We start from the raw sequence: 19908 nt of genomic DNA, 5'->3' as shown, positions 1-19908 counted from the left end.
AAAATATTTATTTTTGTTTATTATTTATATATAATTATAAATATTCAGAAATATCAATTATTCATATGTTATTATGAATATTTTTATTATTTTAAATAAAGAGAACAGTGAGAGTGAAAAGGGTAGGTGCAGTCCAGAATCTAGACAAAGCATAGAGGGCACATGGTGTGTGTACCGAATAACATTCATTATTTTGAGTTTTCACGTCCCACCCACTCCACAAATCACGCACTCCTTCTGCCCTAATCATCTTCCAACTTTCAACTTTTTCATCTGCCCCACCCTTTACTATGCCATCCTTAACTTCCAACTATCACTCAGATTGCTATTTTCTTTCGCAGGGTTATAGGGTCTCATTAACATTACTTTCCTCCCAAAACCCTAATATATCATACTTTCTTTTCGGACATTTCCCTATCTATAGGCCATGTTTATGGTGCTATTCGCACAATCAGTGTCACAGCTCTTTTGGATTACTCCACTCACAAATTTTTTGTACATTGTACATCCACAAACTTAAGGGGTTATTGAACAAGATTTATCTTCTAACAAGTAGGAATACATAATAAAATTATAATTATAAAGGCATACTTATGTTTTAAGTCATGATCTGTGACATCCCAAAAATACGGTCAGCACTGTAGATTCAGAAAAATCACATTTAATAATAATTCAGTACAGTCTTTCACTAAAAACAAAAACCAAGCTGCACATCTTACAACACGAATCACAATCTGAAGTCGAACGCACAAATAAAAACTTGACCGAACGGTTTACAGAAAACATTTACCGAACGGTCCAAAAATCAACTTAAGCGAAAGCAAAGGATGGTCGGACGACCACTCAATTCAACAATCACACTACTGGCCGAGCGGTCTCACTGTTCGGTCTTCACTTCAACATTAATCAGGTTCTCTTCATTCAACATTTCTTCCAAACGCTCGTCTCCCTCTGCTCACATCCACGCGGATGATCATCGCAATGACAAGACGGACGTACAAGGACAGAGGACAACACAAGGAAAACGAAAGGGTAAGCTTATATAATTTAACTCATGCATCAACATAGAATTTCAAGTAAGCAATTCATCATACATGCATATTTCAACATACACATTCATTACATAACAACCCACTGTAATGCACACACTAAATAAAACTCAACACGACTGACTGTCCGGACTGTATGAAATCTGCGTAGTTACAGGCGTTCACGCGCCCGGGTGGTGTGGTAACTGGCATCCTCATCAGCTGCCACCCGAGGTTAGTACGTCCGTCCAAAGTACCCCTAAGGACGACGACCTCCTGCCATTCCCACGCATGACGTGCGCCCTCTACTTGAGGACAAGCACTCACGGAACATCAGGATCGAACAGCCAGCATTAACTTCCCACAGTCATACTTTACGAATTTCAACATTCATCTGAGTCGTTCCTACCTGGAACGCTCGTTCAATAATCATACTTTCATTTCATCTCATATATTGTTCATCATTCACTTTTCATAATTCACTAGTCATCATTCCATAATCATTTTCATCATTCATAAGGAAGCCATTAAAAGAACATTCTTTCAAAAGTCACAATATTCCCATTCATCTCATGCAATCTTCATCATTTAATATTTGTCATTTTACTATTCATCATTTACTGTTCATCATGAACTATTCATCATTTAAATACCGAACGTTTCATCACAAGGGGAACGAGAACGAACGCTATCCGCGAGACCAAAAGACGCTCGTCGGATCAAAGAACGAACGCCAAAAGCGAGACCGAAAGACGCTCGTTCGAATCGAAGAACGAACGGTTTAAGTTCAGAAATGTACAAGTCTGGTACTGTTTACTGGACGAACGCTCAGTGTGATACTGAGCACTATTTGGACGAACGCTCAGTTGGAGACCGGGCATATTAGGACGAACGCTCATTGCCGAGCACTATTAGGACGAACGCTCAGTTGGAGACCGGGCATATTAGGACGAACGCTCATTGCCGAGCACTATTAGGACGAACGCTCAGTTGGAGACCGAGCACTATTAGGACGAACGCTCAGTTGGAGACCGAGCACTATTAGGACGAACGCTCATTGCCGAGCACTATTAGGACGAACACTAAACAGAACGAACGTTCAGTATAAGATTAAATATCAATTAGGATGGACGTTCGGTATGAGACCGAACCGTACTCGGACGAACGCTCCCATTAAAACCGAGCAAACAAAAGTACGAACGCTCAACAAGGCAGTGTAACATGAGGACGCTCGTCCTCGACCAGAAATCATTCCAAATGAACGAATCAAACTCTGACCATTTTAGATAAGGAAAAACCGAACGGTTAAAGACCGTTCGGCACCAACATTCATTAGCATGGAAGACTCTTTTTAATTCATTTATATTCCAGTTAACCTCAACATGTAATTCTCATAATTTCATACGTTCATATCAGCATCAACTTCCACATCTTATTCAATCCGTATCATGTAAATTCATATATCTCTTTTTACCAAAAATAACGAACGTTCATACATTCAGAAAATCCAATATCATGCATTATACTCATGCAATTAACAACGAACGTTCACACACATACATCAAACCAGTTAAATTAAATAAGCTTCCCTTACCTGGAAAATGACGAACGTTCACAGACGTACACAAACGCTCTCCACTCAAATCCCTATCGCCAACGCTCGTTAATCCGCTATATGAACGAACGTTCAGAAACCCACCTATATTTTGGTCATATACTGTTAGGACGAACGTTCAGAATATTTAAGAACGAACGCTCAACATGTAACTTAAGGACGAACGCTCGACAGCACTGTTTGGACGAGCGCTCGGTACTAAGACGAACGAACGTTCAGAAACGAACGCTCGACAGAGAAAAAGAGACGAGTGCTCAAAACAACGTGGACGAACGTTCAATTTGTCAAGTTTTGGACGAACGTCCAATTTGAAACCAATTTGGACGAACGCGATTCTGCAGATTTTGCAGAATCGCAGGTTTTCCAGAAAACCAGAAAACCTCCATTTTTAACTCTAAAGCTTTTAGATTTCTTCAAAAACAGTAAGGTTAACTAATCAAAACGAAAAATCTATCTCCCCTTACCTCTTGAAGACTTCCTTTGTGAATTCTTGAATCAATCTCAGCACTGTGTTCCTCCTTTGCCGTTTCAACCCCCTTGCCACAGTGTCCAGCTCTCCTCCCTTCTTCTTCTTTCCTCCTTCTTTCCAGCACCTCTTCACTCTTTACGTGAGCTAGCCATGAGTTGTTGCAAGACGTGAATATCTTCTTTACTGGACGCAACAACCTACTGAACTAAGCTTGCTGGATGGAAGTTGTGCTACTGCCCACCCTTGATTCCATTAAGCTTTGTCCCTTAGCACTGTCTTTACTCAATTCTCCATATCTTTGTGCTCCTCGGCGTGACAAAGGCAGAGACCCATCCATTTGTGTTGTTGCAGACCGTGACAACATTCAAGCTGGACTATGAAGTGCTGTTCTTCATTATTGTGCAGACCTCTTCCTTCTTCATTCTCCATATTAGAACGTGACTTCTCTGCTGGTGCTGGTCCAAGCTGCTGCCATGGCTTTGCTGGAACGTGGCCTCCGTCTGCTGCTGGACTTCTTCTTGCGTGTTGTTGGATGTTGGGGCTGTGTGCAACCAGCTCGGACGTGAAGACTGTGCGCTCTTCCCTCAAGGACGTGGCTTCTCCAAACTGGATACCTGCTGGACGGAGCTGTTGTGACAGAGAAGCTAGCTGTTCACCGTGATTTCTCCTGGAAGATGAGCGTGCTGGACTGCGTTGATGGAGCTGCTGTCGCTACTGGATCAGCTGGCTGGTGGACGTATGTGCTCCTCCTTCTTCACGGTGGTGGATGATGCTTAGCTAGAACCCACCTTCAAAACCGGCACTTCTTCATTCACCATGCAGCTGTTCCTTCTCCATCAAGGTTAACGTGCGTATTTTTCCTTCCAGTCAGTAACTGCAGCACCGTGAACTTCTACTGCTGTGGGTGTGGCTGCTGGCTCCTGGATGTTGGACGTTGTGTGGAGGCCATGGTTGTGACGCCTCCCAGCTGGACCGTGGGCATCTGCTGGTTCTGCTAGCCAAAGAGAAGAAACATTGAAGTGTTGGATGAAAGGAATGAGTTGTTCCCAAGGAGCTATCCTTTACGTGTTGTTTTTCATGCGCGCAGCTCTCCAACTTAATTGTTCACCCATGAAGATAATAGTAAAATATACTGTGTGCATGTGAACTATAACAATGTTCACGGGTGTGGCATATTACTATGCTCTCACATGAACGTGAGCTCTGTGTGTGGCATGTTGCTCCACTGAAATGAAAAAGGGTGGGTGACCACCGTGTCCCCACTACTCTTAAAATCATGGTCCTTACATGATCAATTTGAAAACTTTTAATTAATTTATTAATAAACTTTGATAGTTTATTTTCAATAAATTTATATTTTTCAATTTGAATGTTTGATGTTAAATTTTGTTGTTAACCGAATAATGTAGCTGCTAAGTAATTAAGGTGATTCTTATGTACTCTATTAAGAATTTGCAAATTTGATAAAGAGACAATTCTAGCTAATGGGAAGAGATGCAATGCACATAGCATCATATTAATAACAACATTATAATCTTTTAAGAGCCTAAGTATTAAAGGAATTACTGTTTTAGAAGTTTTGATGATGTCTACAAGTCAAGTTTCAAGTGTTAAAATTACAAGAAAATTTTTATTAAAATTTTTTTATGTTAAAGTTTTTGTAATTAAGTAGTTTTATGTAAAGGGTGTTATTTATCCCTTATTATATGTATTATGTGTTTAAAAGTTTTCTAAAAACTCATTTTGCCTTGGAATAATTGATTACCAACTAATGATAATCGATAATTAATTATGACGAACAATTATGAGAGTTTTCAAGCAACCATTGTGCATACATTAAATGCATAATTGATAACTTTATTTAGATAATCGATTATCACGCGTTAAATAGCTGACAACAAATTTTTGAAGGTATCCTTGGGCGAGATATCAATATATTAGATTGAGACTCTCGTTCTAAAATACGAAATACGTGAATTTCGAAAATCTTATCTATTTTGTTGTGTGCTATGATAAGTGTGTTCTAGGGTTTGTGTAACTCTTGTGCTTGTGGCTTTGAGAACTTGGTGTGGGCATAGAGTGAGAAGTTTCACGGTAGTTGTGATTAAGTGTTGTTGTTGTTGCTAAGTCAAAGCCTATCATCCTTTGTGAAGATTCAAAGGAGGTGGTCACCCTTCGTGAAACATTCGAAAGAAGTGTTCATCCCTTGTGACTTTCAAGGGAAGTGAGTTTTCTTGGGGTAACAAGAGAAGTGTTCTAACCTTAAACTTGTTTATTTTCTTTGTGATTGTAACAGTTTGTTGGTTTGTGATAGTGGATCGTTCATTCTCATTTGATATTAGCAACTAGACGTAGGATCCTTGTGATCTAAACCAGTATAAAATCATTTATGCAATTTTCTCTCTTCCTTACTCTCTTTCTTACTCTCTTATTTGTTTTAAATTATCGCTAAGGAATTTAAATTACAAGAGAAAATATTTAAAGACACGACTTGCGATAAGAAAACAATTCACCCCGTCTTGGTTTGTTATTCACGCTAACCATTATGTTGCACCACTCTAACAATTACATTTCATAGTTTTCTAGTTTTTCAAAATGTAATAGGACTATAATGCTACTATTTTATATTAAATACATTCATCTTAAAATAAAATAAAGTTAAAGCCTAATTATATGAGAATCTACTTTCTCTCTCCTATTCCCAAAGAATTTGCTACTAATTTCTTTTATTTGAATATACAGTATCCTCAGCTCACACAAAAAATATAGTGATCATTACAAAAGAAAAGAAAAACATAACACAAACCAAAACAAAGTAAACTAATATTATTAAGACGAAACAAATTACAATTTATATTTTTATAATTGATCACTTAACCAAGGACTCTTGTTGAGCCCACGCGTAATGGTAGCTAGTACCACTCAATAACATCTATGACATTAACTTCTGTTTGAGACTATGTAAAATTCATTCTTAGCGTAGTAGTAGCTAGTACCACTCAAACACTAAAAGAAGTATTCCGACATTTCCAACGAGGGTTTCTCTGTGCGCCTCATATTCCTTTATGGAAAATCTGGCATGGCCAAACACGTGCGCACGATGTTCAACGAAATGCCCCAACGAAAATGCGACCGCATCGTTCTCTTTGTCAATGCCCTCTTGGCCGCATACCTCCACTCTAAGAAGTTCGACGTCGTGGATGAGCTTTTTAGGACCCTCCCCACTTAGCTCTCAATTAAGCCTGATTTGGTGTCGTACAACACTTTCATTAAGGCGTTTTGTGAAAAGGGTTCCTTTGATTCAACATTGTCATTGCTTACGGAGATGGGTGTGAACCCTGATTCCATCATGTTTAACACTTTGCTTCATGGGTTATACTCAAAGGGTAGTTTTGAGGATGGTGAGAAAATGTGGGGGCAAATGGGTGCAAAGAATGTTGCTCTTGATGTGAGGGGTTATTGTTCCAAGTTGGTGGGGTTGGCTAGGGAGAAGAAAGTGGGTGAAGTTGTTGAGCTCTTAGGGAAATGGAGAAGGTGGGTGTGAAGCCTGACCTCTTTTGCATAAATGTTGTCATCAAAGGTTCTATGAATGAGGAGAATTTGGATGTGGCTAAGAAGTGGTTTGTTGAGATTGTAAACTCTGATTTTGACCCTCATAAAAACACTTACTTTATCCTTGTTCCCTTCTTGTGTGAGAAGGATGATTTGAAGATCACAATTGAGATGTGCAAGGAGATTTTCAATAACCAGTGCATTGTTGACACGTCATTGGTGCAGCTTGTGGTGGATAAGCTGGTGAATGAGGGCATGGTTTCAAAGGCGAAGTTAGATTGTGGCAAAAGTCTTGTACAAAAAACTTTTAAGTTGGAAAAATCTTAAATTGTTAGTTTCGCATGACCCTATGGACGGTTCTACAAAAAATATTTATTGTATGTTTAATATTAAAATAAGCGAGTTTCATCATTTAGAACATACTATCACTTCTAATACACTATTTTTTAGACTCTTACAAATTGTTGATAAGAGTAAAAAATATAAGTAGTTATAATTTTATTATAATTTTAAAAGTATTTATTATATTTTTATAAAAATTGATAGGGAAGGCATTTTAGTGATTTGAGAAAATTTAGTAAATATTAGACTACTCGTAAGAGAGAATGAATAAATTAAATTATCAAGTTACTTAATAAATTAAAGATTTATGTAAGTAAACATAAAAATGTGTAAAACAAATCTTTAAATGAAGTAAAAGTATAGATAGAGAAGAATATTTAAAATAAATTTTGTAAATTACCTAATAAATAAATAGTGTTTTAATAATTTAAAAGAGAAATGAGTATGGAAGAAAGTCATACATAAATACATATTTTTGTTTTTGTACCTTGTTTAAAATAATTAATATTATTTATACAAATATGTTATTTATGTATATTATATGTATATTATCATGCCAATGTCAATATGTTTTTTATTAAAGTAAAAAGTTCATATAATACCTAGAAATAGAGTTTAAATGAAATTTGATATTTGCTATGAATATGAATTGAATAGATGTGGCCGATAAAGTTGTTACATTTTCATTTTATAAAATGATTTATAAGTGTTCCTTTTCAAATAAAAGCTAACAATCTTACCATATATGCTGAGTTATTTATTCCACTTAGTATTTGCATTTGTGGATTCAATGATGCAACTCTAATCAAGGATGGATTTGCTTAGAAGTAACGAAATATGATACAAAATGTTGAGCTCAACCCTAACAAGAAAGCCAGGATTTTTGACTGAAAAGATTAATAATGATGCAAATCCTCTGTCCGGCTGAGATTAATATAATATGGGCCCATTTAAATCACCTAAAGTTCCCCGGTGTGGGACCACAACCATCACAGAAAGCCTTCTCCAATTTGCACTAGATGAGTGGAAAAGTAAAGAGGGTAGAAGGATAGGTTGAAGACCCTCTCTATATAATCAAACTTCCACAACCAAAACTACTCAGCAGCACTATACACTGTCCACACCATCTTTCTCTCTTTCACACTCACCAATGGCTCCCATCCCAAAACTCATTCCTTTCCTCTTCTTAACAACCCTTTTCTTCTCCCTCCAACTCAATGCCAGAGAAAGCCAGTTCTTCAGCAAAGTCACCCCTCTCAACAACAACCTCAAAGAGACAGAGCTTACCGATAATGAAGGCTCACTTAACAAACCAGAACAACAACAGCCAGTGTTCATTCCAGAAACAGAAAACAGCTATGGCCTGTATGGTCATGAGACTGGTCTGCACCCTCCCACCACTACAACAACTAATGCTGCCCCCAACACCACTCCCACCACCTTCAAGCCATACAAAACTACCACAACTGAGGAGGACAACGCCAACAAGTTCCACAGCTTCAAGAAAGATGCCTATAACACCAACCAAAATGAACCGAGTGAAACAAGACTCACCGGCACTTCTTTCAACAACTACTTCTACAGCGGCAAGGATGCTTTTGAAAAGCAGAATGAATTCAGTGACACAAAGTTTGCAGAAGGAGGATACAGCTCCACGGAAAATCAGAACAACAATAACTACTTCTACAACAGCAATGATGGTTTTGGTAAGCAGAGTGAATTGAGTGACTCAAAGTACGCTGAAGCAGGATTCAACTCCAAGGAAAATCAGAACAACAACAACTACTTCGACAACAGCAAGGATGCCTTTGGTAAGAAAAATGAATTCAGTGATACAAAGTATGCAGAAGGAGGGTACAAGTCCATGGAAAATCAAAACAGCAACGACAATGCTGCCAACGAGAGATATTACAACAGCAACAACAACAACCACAATGCTGCCAACGAGAGATACTACTACAATAATAACAACAACGAGGCTGCCAACAACAGGTACTACAAAACTAAAGCTGTTAACAACAATTACAATGGGGAGAGGCAGGGTTTAAGTGATACGAGGTTCGTGGAGGGTGGAAAATACTATTATGACCTTAACTCTGAGAAGTACAACAACCCAACACAATATGGCGGTTCATCCAGGGGAGTGAACTCCGAGCAATGGTACAACAACAGGGGTTACTTTGGCAACAACAATGTGAACTCCTACGAGAATAAGAACTCCATGGAAGGTTATCAGAACCAGGAGCAGTTTGAAGATGAGCAGGAGGAGTTCGAGCCTTGAGCTTCAGTCATCAGTGTCACAGTGAAGAGTTAATTTTGCTTTTGATTTGGAGTATTCACAGTCGGTGTGGATGATCGATGTTTTACTGTGCTTTACATTATAAATTACAAAAAGTGTTAAAGGGTAATAATTTATTTAGGGGTTTTACTTGGTGGTAATCTTATTAAATCTTGCTTTTGGAATTGCACAGTCTATGTAATGATTCGGAAATATGGCATGTAGTATCAAAGCATGTGTAACTTTTGCTATGAACATGTTGTGGTTTCTCGCTTTTCTCACTAAAAAAGGAACAATCTTCTGTGTTGTTTTTCTTTTTAAACGAGTGCAATGCAACACAAGGATTAAGCAGACGGAGAAAGAGAATATAGACCAATAAAAGGAAACATAATTTACTAATTTTAAACCTTCTTTGGTGGTCCAACTGGCCTTACCTACCAACATAGATGATCACAGATACCATTTTCAAACAGTGACAGGGGCACCACACTGTTGAAGTTGAGTGATAAACATCATTTTGTTATACCTTTCCTTTTTCACCACAATGGACAAAACGAAGTCAATGATTAGCAACGAATAACATATTAATTCATACTTCTAAATCACTCCCTTTAGATGCTGATATGCTAATCTGATAAGATCATGTCTGCTAAATAACATACACTAACTCATCAAAAAAATATATTTCGTATATATGACAGTCTTTAGAGTATCAGTCAATCCTTTTATCAAGGTTATTTTCCATTTAAATTGAAAAAACTTCAGCTTAATTGGAGTAATATCTCTTTAGGTATTTAGCCATAACCTATTCAAGCTGCCTAGAATCAGCACCAGTCGGTTCCATGCCAATGATGCAAAACAAGGTTAGGAGCTTCCTCATTGGAAATTATGCACCAATCACTGTTTCTTGGTGGATTAGTTATGCACTGTAGCTGTAGCCAATGGCATCTATGTGATTGGTAGAAAACTCCCATTTTGCCACAATTTTTCTATTAGTAGAAAACTCTTCAAACTTACATAAGGTGAACTATAACTACAGTCATTGATTCACTTCAACGGTGACTTCTGAGAGGCAGAAAACAGTAGAGAGGAATAGGTTACCCTTTACTACAGTCTTTGGACATAAATAAACTGAAGTCAATTTGTAGTTTAAGGTGTAGAAAGGTGGAATTGTTGTGAATTTGGGTTTGTGGAGATGCAACTATCAATATTAATTTTTATTGGTTGGGTGTGGAGAGGCATAATAATAATAAATGGAGTAATTTTTCAACCCAATCGATTACGCTTTCTTTCCTCCGTGATTGGGGGTGTGGGAAAAAATAAAGTGGTTGCTTGTGCTAGTTTGCACTTTATTTACTCCAAAGGTTGTTATGGTTTGAATATTTAAAACTTGGCAAGAGAAAGAGCACTTCACTTGCCGCTTGCATTTCCTTAAATAATTGGGGAGGGAAGAAACTTTCCACAAACACTTGGAGGACACTAGGAAGCAAGTAAATGCAAAGTCTGAGCTATTTTTCCTATACAGTGTAGAACTCTAGAAGAATTTGTCCTTATTTGACAATAATAGTATTCATAAATTGGAAAACTATTTTTCCTTTTTATTGTGGCACATCTTTTCATTCCTATTACCTACTACAGTGAAAAAGTGAATTTGTATTTGCATAGCATGTAGCAATTTGCTTAATTTGGACAGGGCATGTTGTGAGAGATAGAGGGAAAGAGGGCAGTTGAAAGTGTTAGGTTTAGATTAATTGATGGATAACCTAAAACACCTAACTCGTTTGAGGCACACGAGGGGGGCACCCAATGCATGGTAATAACCATAGACGGCATCAATTAAATAACCTTCACAAATAGGTGTACATTTTTTAAAAACCTTTTACTTCTTGCTTCAAATTTCTCATAAAATATCAAAATATTATGATTAATATTTTCAAGTTCAAAGAAATCTTACATAGTTTTTTATGTATTATCGGACTTCTATCAATACTTCTTTATCGAAATTTTATAATTGACATATATATATATATATATATATATATATATATATATATATATATATATATATATATATATATATATATATATATATATATATTTTGTTATAATGCATAATAGTGTTTTGATAATTACTTCTTTAGAAGAGTAATTTATTTATATAGACAATTTGAAATTATTTCCAATAAAGTATGAAAATTGGGTATTGAAATTCTAAAATCTTATAAGAGTAATTAGATTAATTTAAAATAAAAAATTTCAAATTTTACTTAAAAAGTAAAAATTTCAAATTTGTTCTATTTTTAAATTTATATTTGTGCCTTGTTTTCATATTTTCTTTCATTTTAATTCATTTCAAGAATTATCAATGTGATTAAGATCAAATATTATTGTGATAATTACTTTTCGGTTAATATCGACTTGAGATTTATTACTGATGTTGATAATAGTTTTTTTTTAACTTTCATGACTATTTTTATTATTATTATAAATCACTATTATTTCTTATTCAATATTAGTTATTATTCAATATTACTAGTTAGAATTTTATCTACCAGTATGATGAAGATTGTCTTTTGATAGATACAAAGTAGAATTTTTTGATTGAGAAAATATTTACCCAATTTTTTGATTGAGAAAATACAAAGTAGAATTTTTTGTATAAGATGTTGATTGAGAAAATATTTACCCAATTTTAACTAAGATTTCTTAACATTAAAATAATTTTCTTCGTTTGTAGTAATTAAAATAAAATACAATAAATTTTAATAAACAATTTAAAATAATATTAATTTGAATTTAATATGTTTAGATATCTTAAAAATTAATAAATTTCCTCCATATTTAAATTTTAACTTGATTTCTACATGCTATTATGGTAAATATGTGAATTCATATGATGTGGTGGGTGGTATGTTAGCTTCAAAATCATCTTTGACTTTATTTAGTTATGTTAATGGCTTGGGTAGAGATCTAAGTTAAAGTCTACTTTTATAAGAAAAATAAATTTGAATTTACATTATTTATGCATTTTTAAATTATAAATTGTAAACTTAGTATATAAATGGTGATGAGGTGACACTAATCCATAATATTATATAAAAAAAATCCCATTTTTTTTACACATTTTGTTTTGAATTTTATCTTTTAAATATTTTTTAAAATTAAAAAATAATTATTTTAGCAAATTTATCTTTTAAGTAACATTATTTCTAAACTTAACCTTTTTTATTTAAGTTTTTTTATAAAATTTAAATATTATTTTAAACTAAAATAACTATTTATAATAAAAAAGATTATCTAAAATGCTAAAAATTGCCTACAATAAAAATATAAAAATTATTTACATTTACTTTCATAATTATATTAATAATAGTTTTATTTTTTTTTTATCATAAAAAAAAGTAAAATACATGCGCATGAGTTTTCACTAATATAAACCGAGAATAATGCCTTTAAAAAAATGTGAAAAAAAGAAAAAAAAAATGGGAGTAAGAAGAAAATAATGTTAATATCCAAATAATGTTATATTTATAATGAGACTTAATTAAATGGTTCAATGATAAAAAAAATTCTAATACATAAGATCCTCGTTAGGATCATATTTGCATTTATGTGGGATAGAGATAATATAAGTTATATATTTCAGACTTTTAGAGAAGAGAAGAATTAGAAGAAAAGCATGAAGAATATATGACAAACAAACTTTGATTCAACAACTGATGATCCTAAAAAAGAAAAACAAGGGAGGTTCACTTTTATAGAAAAATCCTTTCATGTGAATTTTAAACTTTAGACATAATTATGGATTTCAAACCCCTTAATTCGGATCCCAAAATATATTTAATAAAATATGAAATCTGAATAAAGTAAAACAAACACAATGAAAAACAAAAAGAAACAAGATTAAAGAAAAAGAAAAACAACGTCAAAATTGTCAACACGAGTAGTCTTAGTTTAACCATCCTAGTTTACAAGTATTCTAACCACTTCTTGTTTACAAGTACTCTAACCACTTCTAATTCAACCCTAGACAACACGCTTAGACTATTTAACTCAACTAACTTAAACACCAAATGTTTTAATTCTCTTCAGAATTTATAACACAAATAGTGTTATCATCAAAGGCATAGATGATAACTCTCAAAGAGAGCATATAGAAAATACAAAGAAATTTAGTGATTTGCTAAGGTTTTTTTTATTAAAAGAAATATATCTTTAGACGATATATGAGCATATAGTAAATCTGAGGGAACGACGAAACTCGTCACGAACAACGATGGAATAGTGGTTCGACGACATAGCTCCTCTGATAACGACGTTTGAGAACGAAGAAGAACTTTCAAACCTTTCACACGAACCTACGAAACCAAATACCTCTAAATGAACATTCCATGTCATTTATTTTTGTTTAAAGAAAAATACCAATTCGACCAATTACTTTTTGGTACGTGACAATGTCAAAAGATTGTCAAGAGGGTGTCAATATATCATTACCCTTTTCATAATTGGTAACTCATTGCCTTGGAATGAGTTTCTGTAATTCTCGGCGGGAGATGTTTCGAGGGATATGGACAATAGAGGGTGTTTCTTCTTGATTATTAGTGTTGACGAATTTGACAAGTGTACCAAATCGTTTCAAGTAATAAAATCGGTAAGACTGGATATCGTTTCCCAAGAGACTCGTGTCACCAAACAATCGTATAATTTCTAACCAACTTAGACTAAAGAATGATTCCATAATTTGGATTTTTATGCAATTAAAGTAAATATAAGACAAGAATGATAAAAGTGAACTTTAGTAACTCAAACAATTAGGAATGAAAAGATTAGAAATGATATGAAATGATGTTGTTGGGTATGATTTCATCTATTTCACTCTAATGTATGTAAAAATACACCTTCTTCATTAACTTGCTAATGTCAATTTTCTAATTTACTCAAACTCAATCCCTTGGTAGAGAGAGCCTAAACTTACTTCTTAAACTTCAATCCCTTGGAAAACCTAACAAGTTCATCTGCTTTAAGAATTGAGATCTAAGACAACCAAAGGTCCAAGTTCTATCCCTAGATACAATTTCCTTTGGGTAATTTGTTCCAGTTCTAGGTTTACACAATACTTCCCAATATCAAGTAAATCAATTATCATGCCATGGATAACCAATTCACAACAAGCATTAAGAGAAGGAACAAAATACTAGCAATCAATGAAAGAAGCATCAAATATATTCAAAACAATTGCAATTACATAAGAGTTCAGTTGCTACATCAATTTCCCAACAAGAATGAAACTAGCTCTCCATGAATGGAGAGCTTGAGCTTACAGTAATGGTGGAAATGGAAGAAGGGAGAAGACCCAAGGATAAAGAAGGGATATTCCCACAGCTCCTAGCTTGCCTCTATGTGCCCAAAGATGTCGAGCCCCTTCTGTTTGAGGGTTAAATAACCCTAATCTGCCAAATCAGCGAAAGTCGCGCTCCAGCGCGCGTCACTCGGCAAAGTGACGCTCCAGCGCCCATATGCAGGGGGCGCCCGAGCGCGGTCCAACCACGGTGCAGTGGCGCTCAAGCGCCCATAAAAAAAGGGCACTCGGGCTAGCTTCAACAGAATTTTGGTTCTTCATTTTTGCTCTTCTTTCTACTTTACTTTGGTTCCAGCACCTTCATTTGATGCAAAGACTTCTTCCAACTAATTTAAGCATGTAAATGGATGGGTTAATGATCAATTTATCTCAATAAAGCTTAATATGCAACCACTTATTAAACTAAAAGAAACTAGGATTTACAAGGCAAAAAGCTAATAGAGAGTTGATATTTTCTCTAAATTCGATGCTGAAATCATGGTCAAATATGCCATTATCAACTCCCGCAAACTTATAACCTTGATTATCATCAAGCAAAAGGTATCTGACTCTAACATAAAACACAGTTTTCAAAAGCACAACTGAATTCACAATACATTGCTTAACTTGAAACAACTAGAAATGTGTAACAAATTAGTCATCTACTATGGTGCTCACAACACAATCAATCAATCAAATGCCATAGTTTATAAGAAATCAACAGTCATGACAGAATGCTTTACTGAGTTATATAGAACCAATCCTCACAAGAAAAATCAGAGAAACTCAGGAAAAATCAGTTGTGATCTAACATTATGGCATTCACAAGAAAAAATTAAGGCACAACATCTCACATGGTTACTCAAGGTTCCACAAACATCATCAAACAACTACCATAAACATTGATCACAATTAAACATAACGCATTATCAAATTGTTCATAATGAAAGCAACCACAATTTGTACTCAACTGCACAATCTCAAGCATCATTTCTCAGGCATCGATATTATAAATCAACATAGTTTATTAAGGCAGATAACTTAAACAACTTAACTAAAACTGAAAAAGAAAAAGTTTCATTCAAACAAAAGTTAAAACCAAATCAAACTAGCAACCAAAATAAAAGAAAGCAAAATAAAAGGTCCTGTGAAAATCATGATGTGCTCTAGTCACTCATATCTGTAGCATCATCATCATCAGCATCAACCACATCATCATTGTTGGATTCCTCATTTTTTGCACCATCTGTTGCGGCTCCACCTTCCCCAATAAATTGGGTTGGTCCCCAAGCCATGCTACTTGGGCCGCATATTACTCTACTGAGATCTCTCTATATGGTGGCATTTGTTGTGATTCTCTTGGAGTTGGATGAAGAAGTCATTTCTGCACAAAAAGAGTGAAACTAAAGTTTGCAAATGTGAGCCCACAATGTAAGTATGCATTTGTAGCAAACAATCATTAGATTGCATGATCATGATTTCACAAGGTAGAAAGCATACTATATAAGCAAGAAAAATCACAAAACACAAGTTGGAGCATGAAAAATTTGAAGCATAACAGAAAACCAGAGTTGCAGCCCAAATCTGGTCCGGCTCGGGCACCCCTAAGAAAAGGGGGCTTGAGCGTGAATCAAATGCTGAATTTGTAGGTTGTGCTTGGGCGCCCCTGAGCAATGGGCACTGGGGTGCACATGGGTTAGAATGCTAGAAAGCTGGCTTTGTGCAGTCCACGTTGAAGCGCCCCTCAGCAATGGGCACTGGGGCGCCATACCAGATTGCAGATTCTGCAAAATTTGACAACTTACCCTACGATTTTTGGAATTTGACACTTCTTGGCACTCAATTCAATCCAGATTAACATGTTTTCACTATACAAACTTGATCAAATCCATAAGGAGTAAAATTAAGTGCAAGAATGACAAATTAAGTGCACACTTCCAAAGCTTTCTAATTCTACAACTCAAGGCTTTACTTTTTGACACTTAAAACATACCTAAACTTAGCAACACATAATAAAACATACATAAGCACACAAGAACACATCAAAACATATTGAACCACTCCTATTCACATCAATTTATCACAACACTCAACATTACACCAATGCAACTATTAACATCACATAAGTTATAATTCAAACTAACATGCTCCAAAATAACCAAATCAAACTAAAACATTCTAAAGCAAATTCAAACAATCAAAACACACTCAAACAACAAAAGCACACATAAGAAAAGGTTAGAAAGTTGGGTTGCCTCCTAGTAAGCGCTTGTTTAAAGTCACTAGCTTGACAGATGAGGTCATTAGGTTTGATTCTTAATGCTGGTGAGTTTCTTCCTTTCATGACACCAACATGTTCTTAGCAGCTTTCTAGTCACCAACTTGACCCTTCTAGAATAAGGAGCCTCAATCTCAAATACTCCATTTATCTTTATGTCCTTGATGACCCATAACCTATTTCCTGATTCTCACTAGTTTGCCAGGTTTGGGTTCATCTCTTTCCATCATAAGGTTATGGTGAGCTAGTTTCTCTTCCTTATCTTCTCCTCCTCCCTTCACTTTTGGAGAGAAGCAATTAAGGCTCCTCTTGACTAACTTGGCAGCTTGATTTGGTAGACTAGTCACTAATAGAACTTCATCTGTCGTTTTAGGACTAGTTTGTTTTTCTTGAATTGGTTGCACATCTTGGAAGACATTTAAAGTTACCTCATCTTCTTGGTCTTTCAATTTCAATGTTCCTTCTTCTACATGAATGACAACCTTGGTTGTCTTCTTGAAAGGTCTTCCAAGGATGAGTGGTATCTCTACATCTTCCTCCATCTCCATCACTACAAAGTCCACCAGGAATTGGAGCTTATCAATTTTTACCACCACGTCTTCTACTACACCATATGGATATTTGATGGATCTATCTGCCAACTGAAGCATCATTCTTGTTGGCTTGGCTTCAAGACCACCAATCTTTCTAAGCATGGATAGGGGCATCAGATTGATGCTAGCCCTTAAATCAATAAGAGTCTTCCTTATATCATGGTTTCCAATGGTGCAAGGAATGGTGAAACTCCTCGGATCTTTGAATTTTGGAGGGAGAGTCTTCTGCATGATGGCACTACAATTTCCTTGCACTTCAATTGTTTCCTCATCTAAATACCTCTTCTTCTTCCTGAGGATTTGCTTCATGTACTTCGCATAGGCAGGAATTTGTTGTAGTGCTTCGGTCAAAGGAATGGTGATTCCCAGGTGATCGAATATTTGCTTGAACCGAGCTAGTTGTCTCTCCTTCTATTTATTAGAGGGTCTTTTTTTATAAGGAAGGTGTTTCACAAACTCTTCATCTTTTTGCTTTTTCTCTTTTTCTTTGATTTTATTTTCTTCTCCTCCTCCAACAATCTCTTCTTCAATTTCTCTTTCTTCTTGATTCTTTTCTTCATTCTTTTTCTTCTCTTCTTTTTCTAGCTTTTCTTCATCTTTTTCTTTTCTTCCAACCTCTTTTCCACTTCTAGTGAATATAACATTGCATTCTTCCCTTGGATTGGCTTGACTGTTAGCAGAGAATTGTCCGCTTTGTTGATTAGCCAACTGCTTCGCCAATTGACCGACTTGCACTTCTAGATTCTTAATTGAAGCATCGGTTCTTTTCTGATTTTGGATGGATTGCTGCATAAACATTTGCAGTATTTCTTCTAGTTTTTGAAGTTCGATCATTCTGAGATGGATAATGTTGAGCAGGATTATACGAATTTCTGCTACTAGAAGCTCCTTGTGCTTGTCTCCACCCTTGATTTGAAGGATTAGGAAAAGGGTTGTTGAAGAAGTTTTGTCTTTCTTGGTTCCCCATGTAGTTGACTTCTTCGGATTGGGAACTACTTGGAACTTGACAATGACCATTAGGATGGTCATCTCCACAGAAATCACATCTCATTACTCGTTGATGCGATTGAGCCTGAGCTTGCATTGCTTGCAATTACTAAGGTAGCTTGGCCATATGTTGAGTCAGGAGCTCCATTTGTTGAGCGAGAAGTTTGTTTTGTGTAAGTAGTGCATCTTGAGCACTAAGTTCATAAACTCCTCTCCTTTGTGCCAGGATTCTCCCATGTTGACTCCTTAGATTAGTGGAATCCATATTTTCAATAACAACAATGGCTTCATCAACAGTTTTCAATAGAACCGAACCACCAAAAGATGCGTCTAATATCATCTTAGTATGAGGTTGCAAACCATTGCAAAAGGTTTGCACTTGCATCTCTAGACTAAATCCATGGTTGGGACACTTTCTAAGTAAAGCTTTGAATCTTTCCCAGGCTTCACACAATGGTTCATCTACTCCTTGGATGAAAGTAGCTATTGCAGCCTTTATTTCTGTACTCTTAGATTGTGGAAAGAAGCGAGCAAGAAATTTATGGTCCACATCCTCCCAGCTAGTCAGACTTTGATTAAGCTGTGACTGAAGCCAAACCTTAGCTTTTTCGTTAAGAGAAAATGGTAATAGTCTCATATACAATGCTTCTTCTTCCTCCCCCATTACACCCATAGAGCCACATAATTCATAGAAAGTGACTAGATGAACATGAGGGTCTTCATTATCTAGGCCAGAAAATTGATTTGAACTAATGAGCTAGAGTAGAGCATGCTTCATTTCTGCTAGTTTATCACTCATAGTGGGCCTTACAATGCTTGAGAAGTTTCTTGGGCTTGTGTAAGTGATTGAGTCCCCTATGGTTCTCCTTGGAGATAGTCTTGTGCCAACCATTTCGTTCACTGAAGAAGTATCAAGAGGATCAATGTCTTGATTGTTAAAAGAAGATGAAGATTCAGGGGCAGCTTGTTGAGCTAGAGCTTTTCGTTTCCTTGTGTCACTATTATTCCTTCGAGCAGTTTTCCCGATCTCAAGGTCAACAAGGCATAGTTCTGATGATACAGTTCTCCTTGTACGGATGCTTCCCTGCATACACTAGAAAACAACCAAACTCGAGCCACAATTTAGCCCAAAAGTATAAAAATAATAATACAATAAAACAGAAAATTATACACAAAAGATTAGAGTCTAAATCGGTTAAAAATCACACGATAGTCTAATTTTAACACGGGTCCCCACAACGGCGCCAAAACCTTGTTTGCAACTTTGACAAGTGTACCAAATCGTTTCAAGTAATAAAACCGATAAGACCGAATATCGTTTCCCAAGAGACTCGTGTCACCAAACAATCGTATAATTTCGAACTAACGTAGACTAAAGAATGATTCCATAATTTGGGTTTTTATGCAATTAAAGTAAATATAAGACAA

At 35.7% G+C, this 19908-nt stretch overlaps 2 protein-coding genes and 1 pseudogene across 2 annotated transcripts; 2 read left to right on the top strand and 1 right to left on the bottom strand.

Annotated features, from left to right (window-relative positions):
- The first annotated feature begins 3808 nt into the window (after window positions 1-3808).
- LOC108326139 (pentatricopeptide repeat-containing protein At1g55890, mitochondrial-like) lies at window positions 3809-6991 on the top strand (annotated as a pseudogene).
- Window positions 6992-8091: 1100 nt separating this feature from the next.
- On the top strand, window positions 8092-9535 carry LOC108335909 (protein E6). Its single transcript, XM_017572119.2, has one exon. The coding sequence runs from the start codon at window positions 8157-8159 to the stop codon at window positions 9285-9287; it is 1131 nt and encodes a 376-aa protein (XP_017427608.1). The 5' UTR covers window positions 8092-8156; the 3' UTR covers window positions 9288-9535.
- Window positions 9536-17076: 7541 nt separating this feature from the next.
- On the bottom strand, window positions 17077-17595 carry LOC128195307 (uncharacterized). The gene has a single exon (XM_052872552.1). It carries the CDS (start codon window positions 17593-17595, stop codon window positions 17077-17079), a length of 519 nt encoding a protein of 172 aa, XP_052728512.1.
- Between the last annotated feature and the right edge of the window lie 2313 nt (window positions 17596-19908).

The sequence above is a fragment of the Vigna angularis genome, chromosome 1 (genome assembly GCF_016808095.1).
Source record: "Vigna angularis cultivar LongXiaoDou No.4 chromosome 1, ASM1680809v1, whole genome shotgun sequence".
In the NCBI taxonomy this organism is placed as follows: Eukaryota; Viridiplantae; Streptophyta; class Magnoliopsida; order Fabales; family Fabaceae; genus Vigna; species Vigna angularis.
The sequence above is the reverse complement of the archived record's forward strand: the minus strand, read 5'-3'. Positions and strand labels throughout refer to the sequence as shown.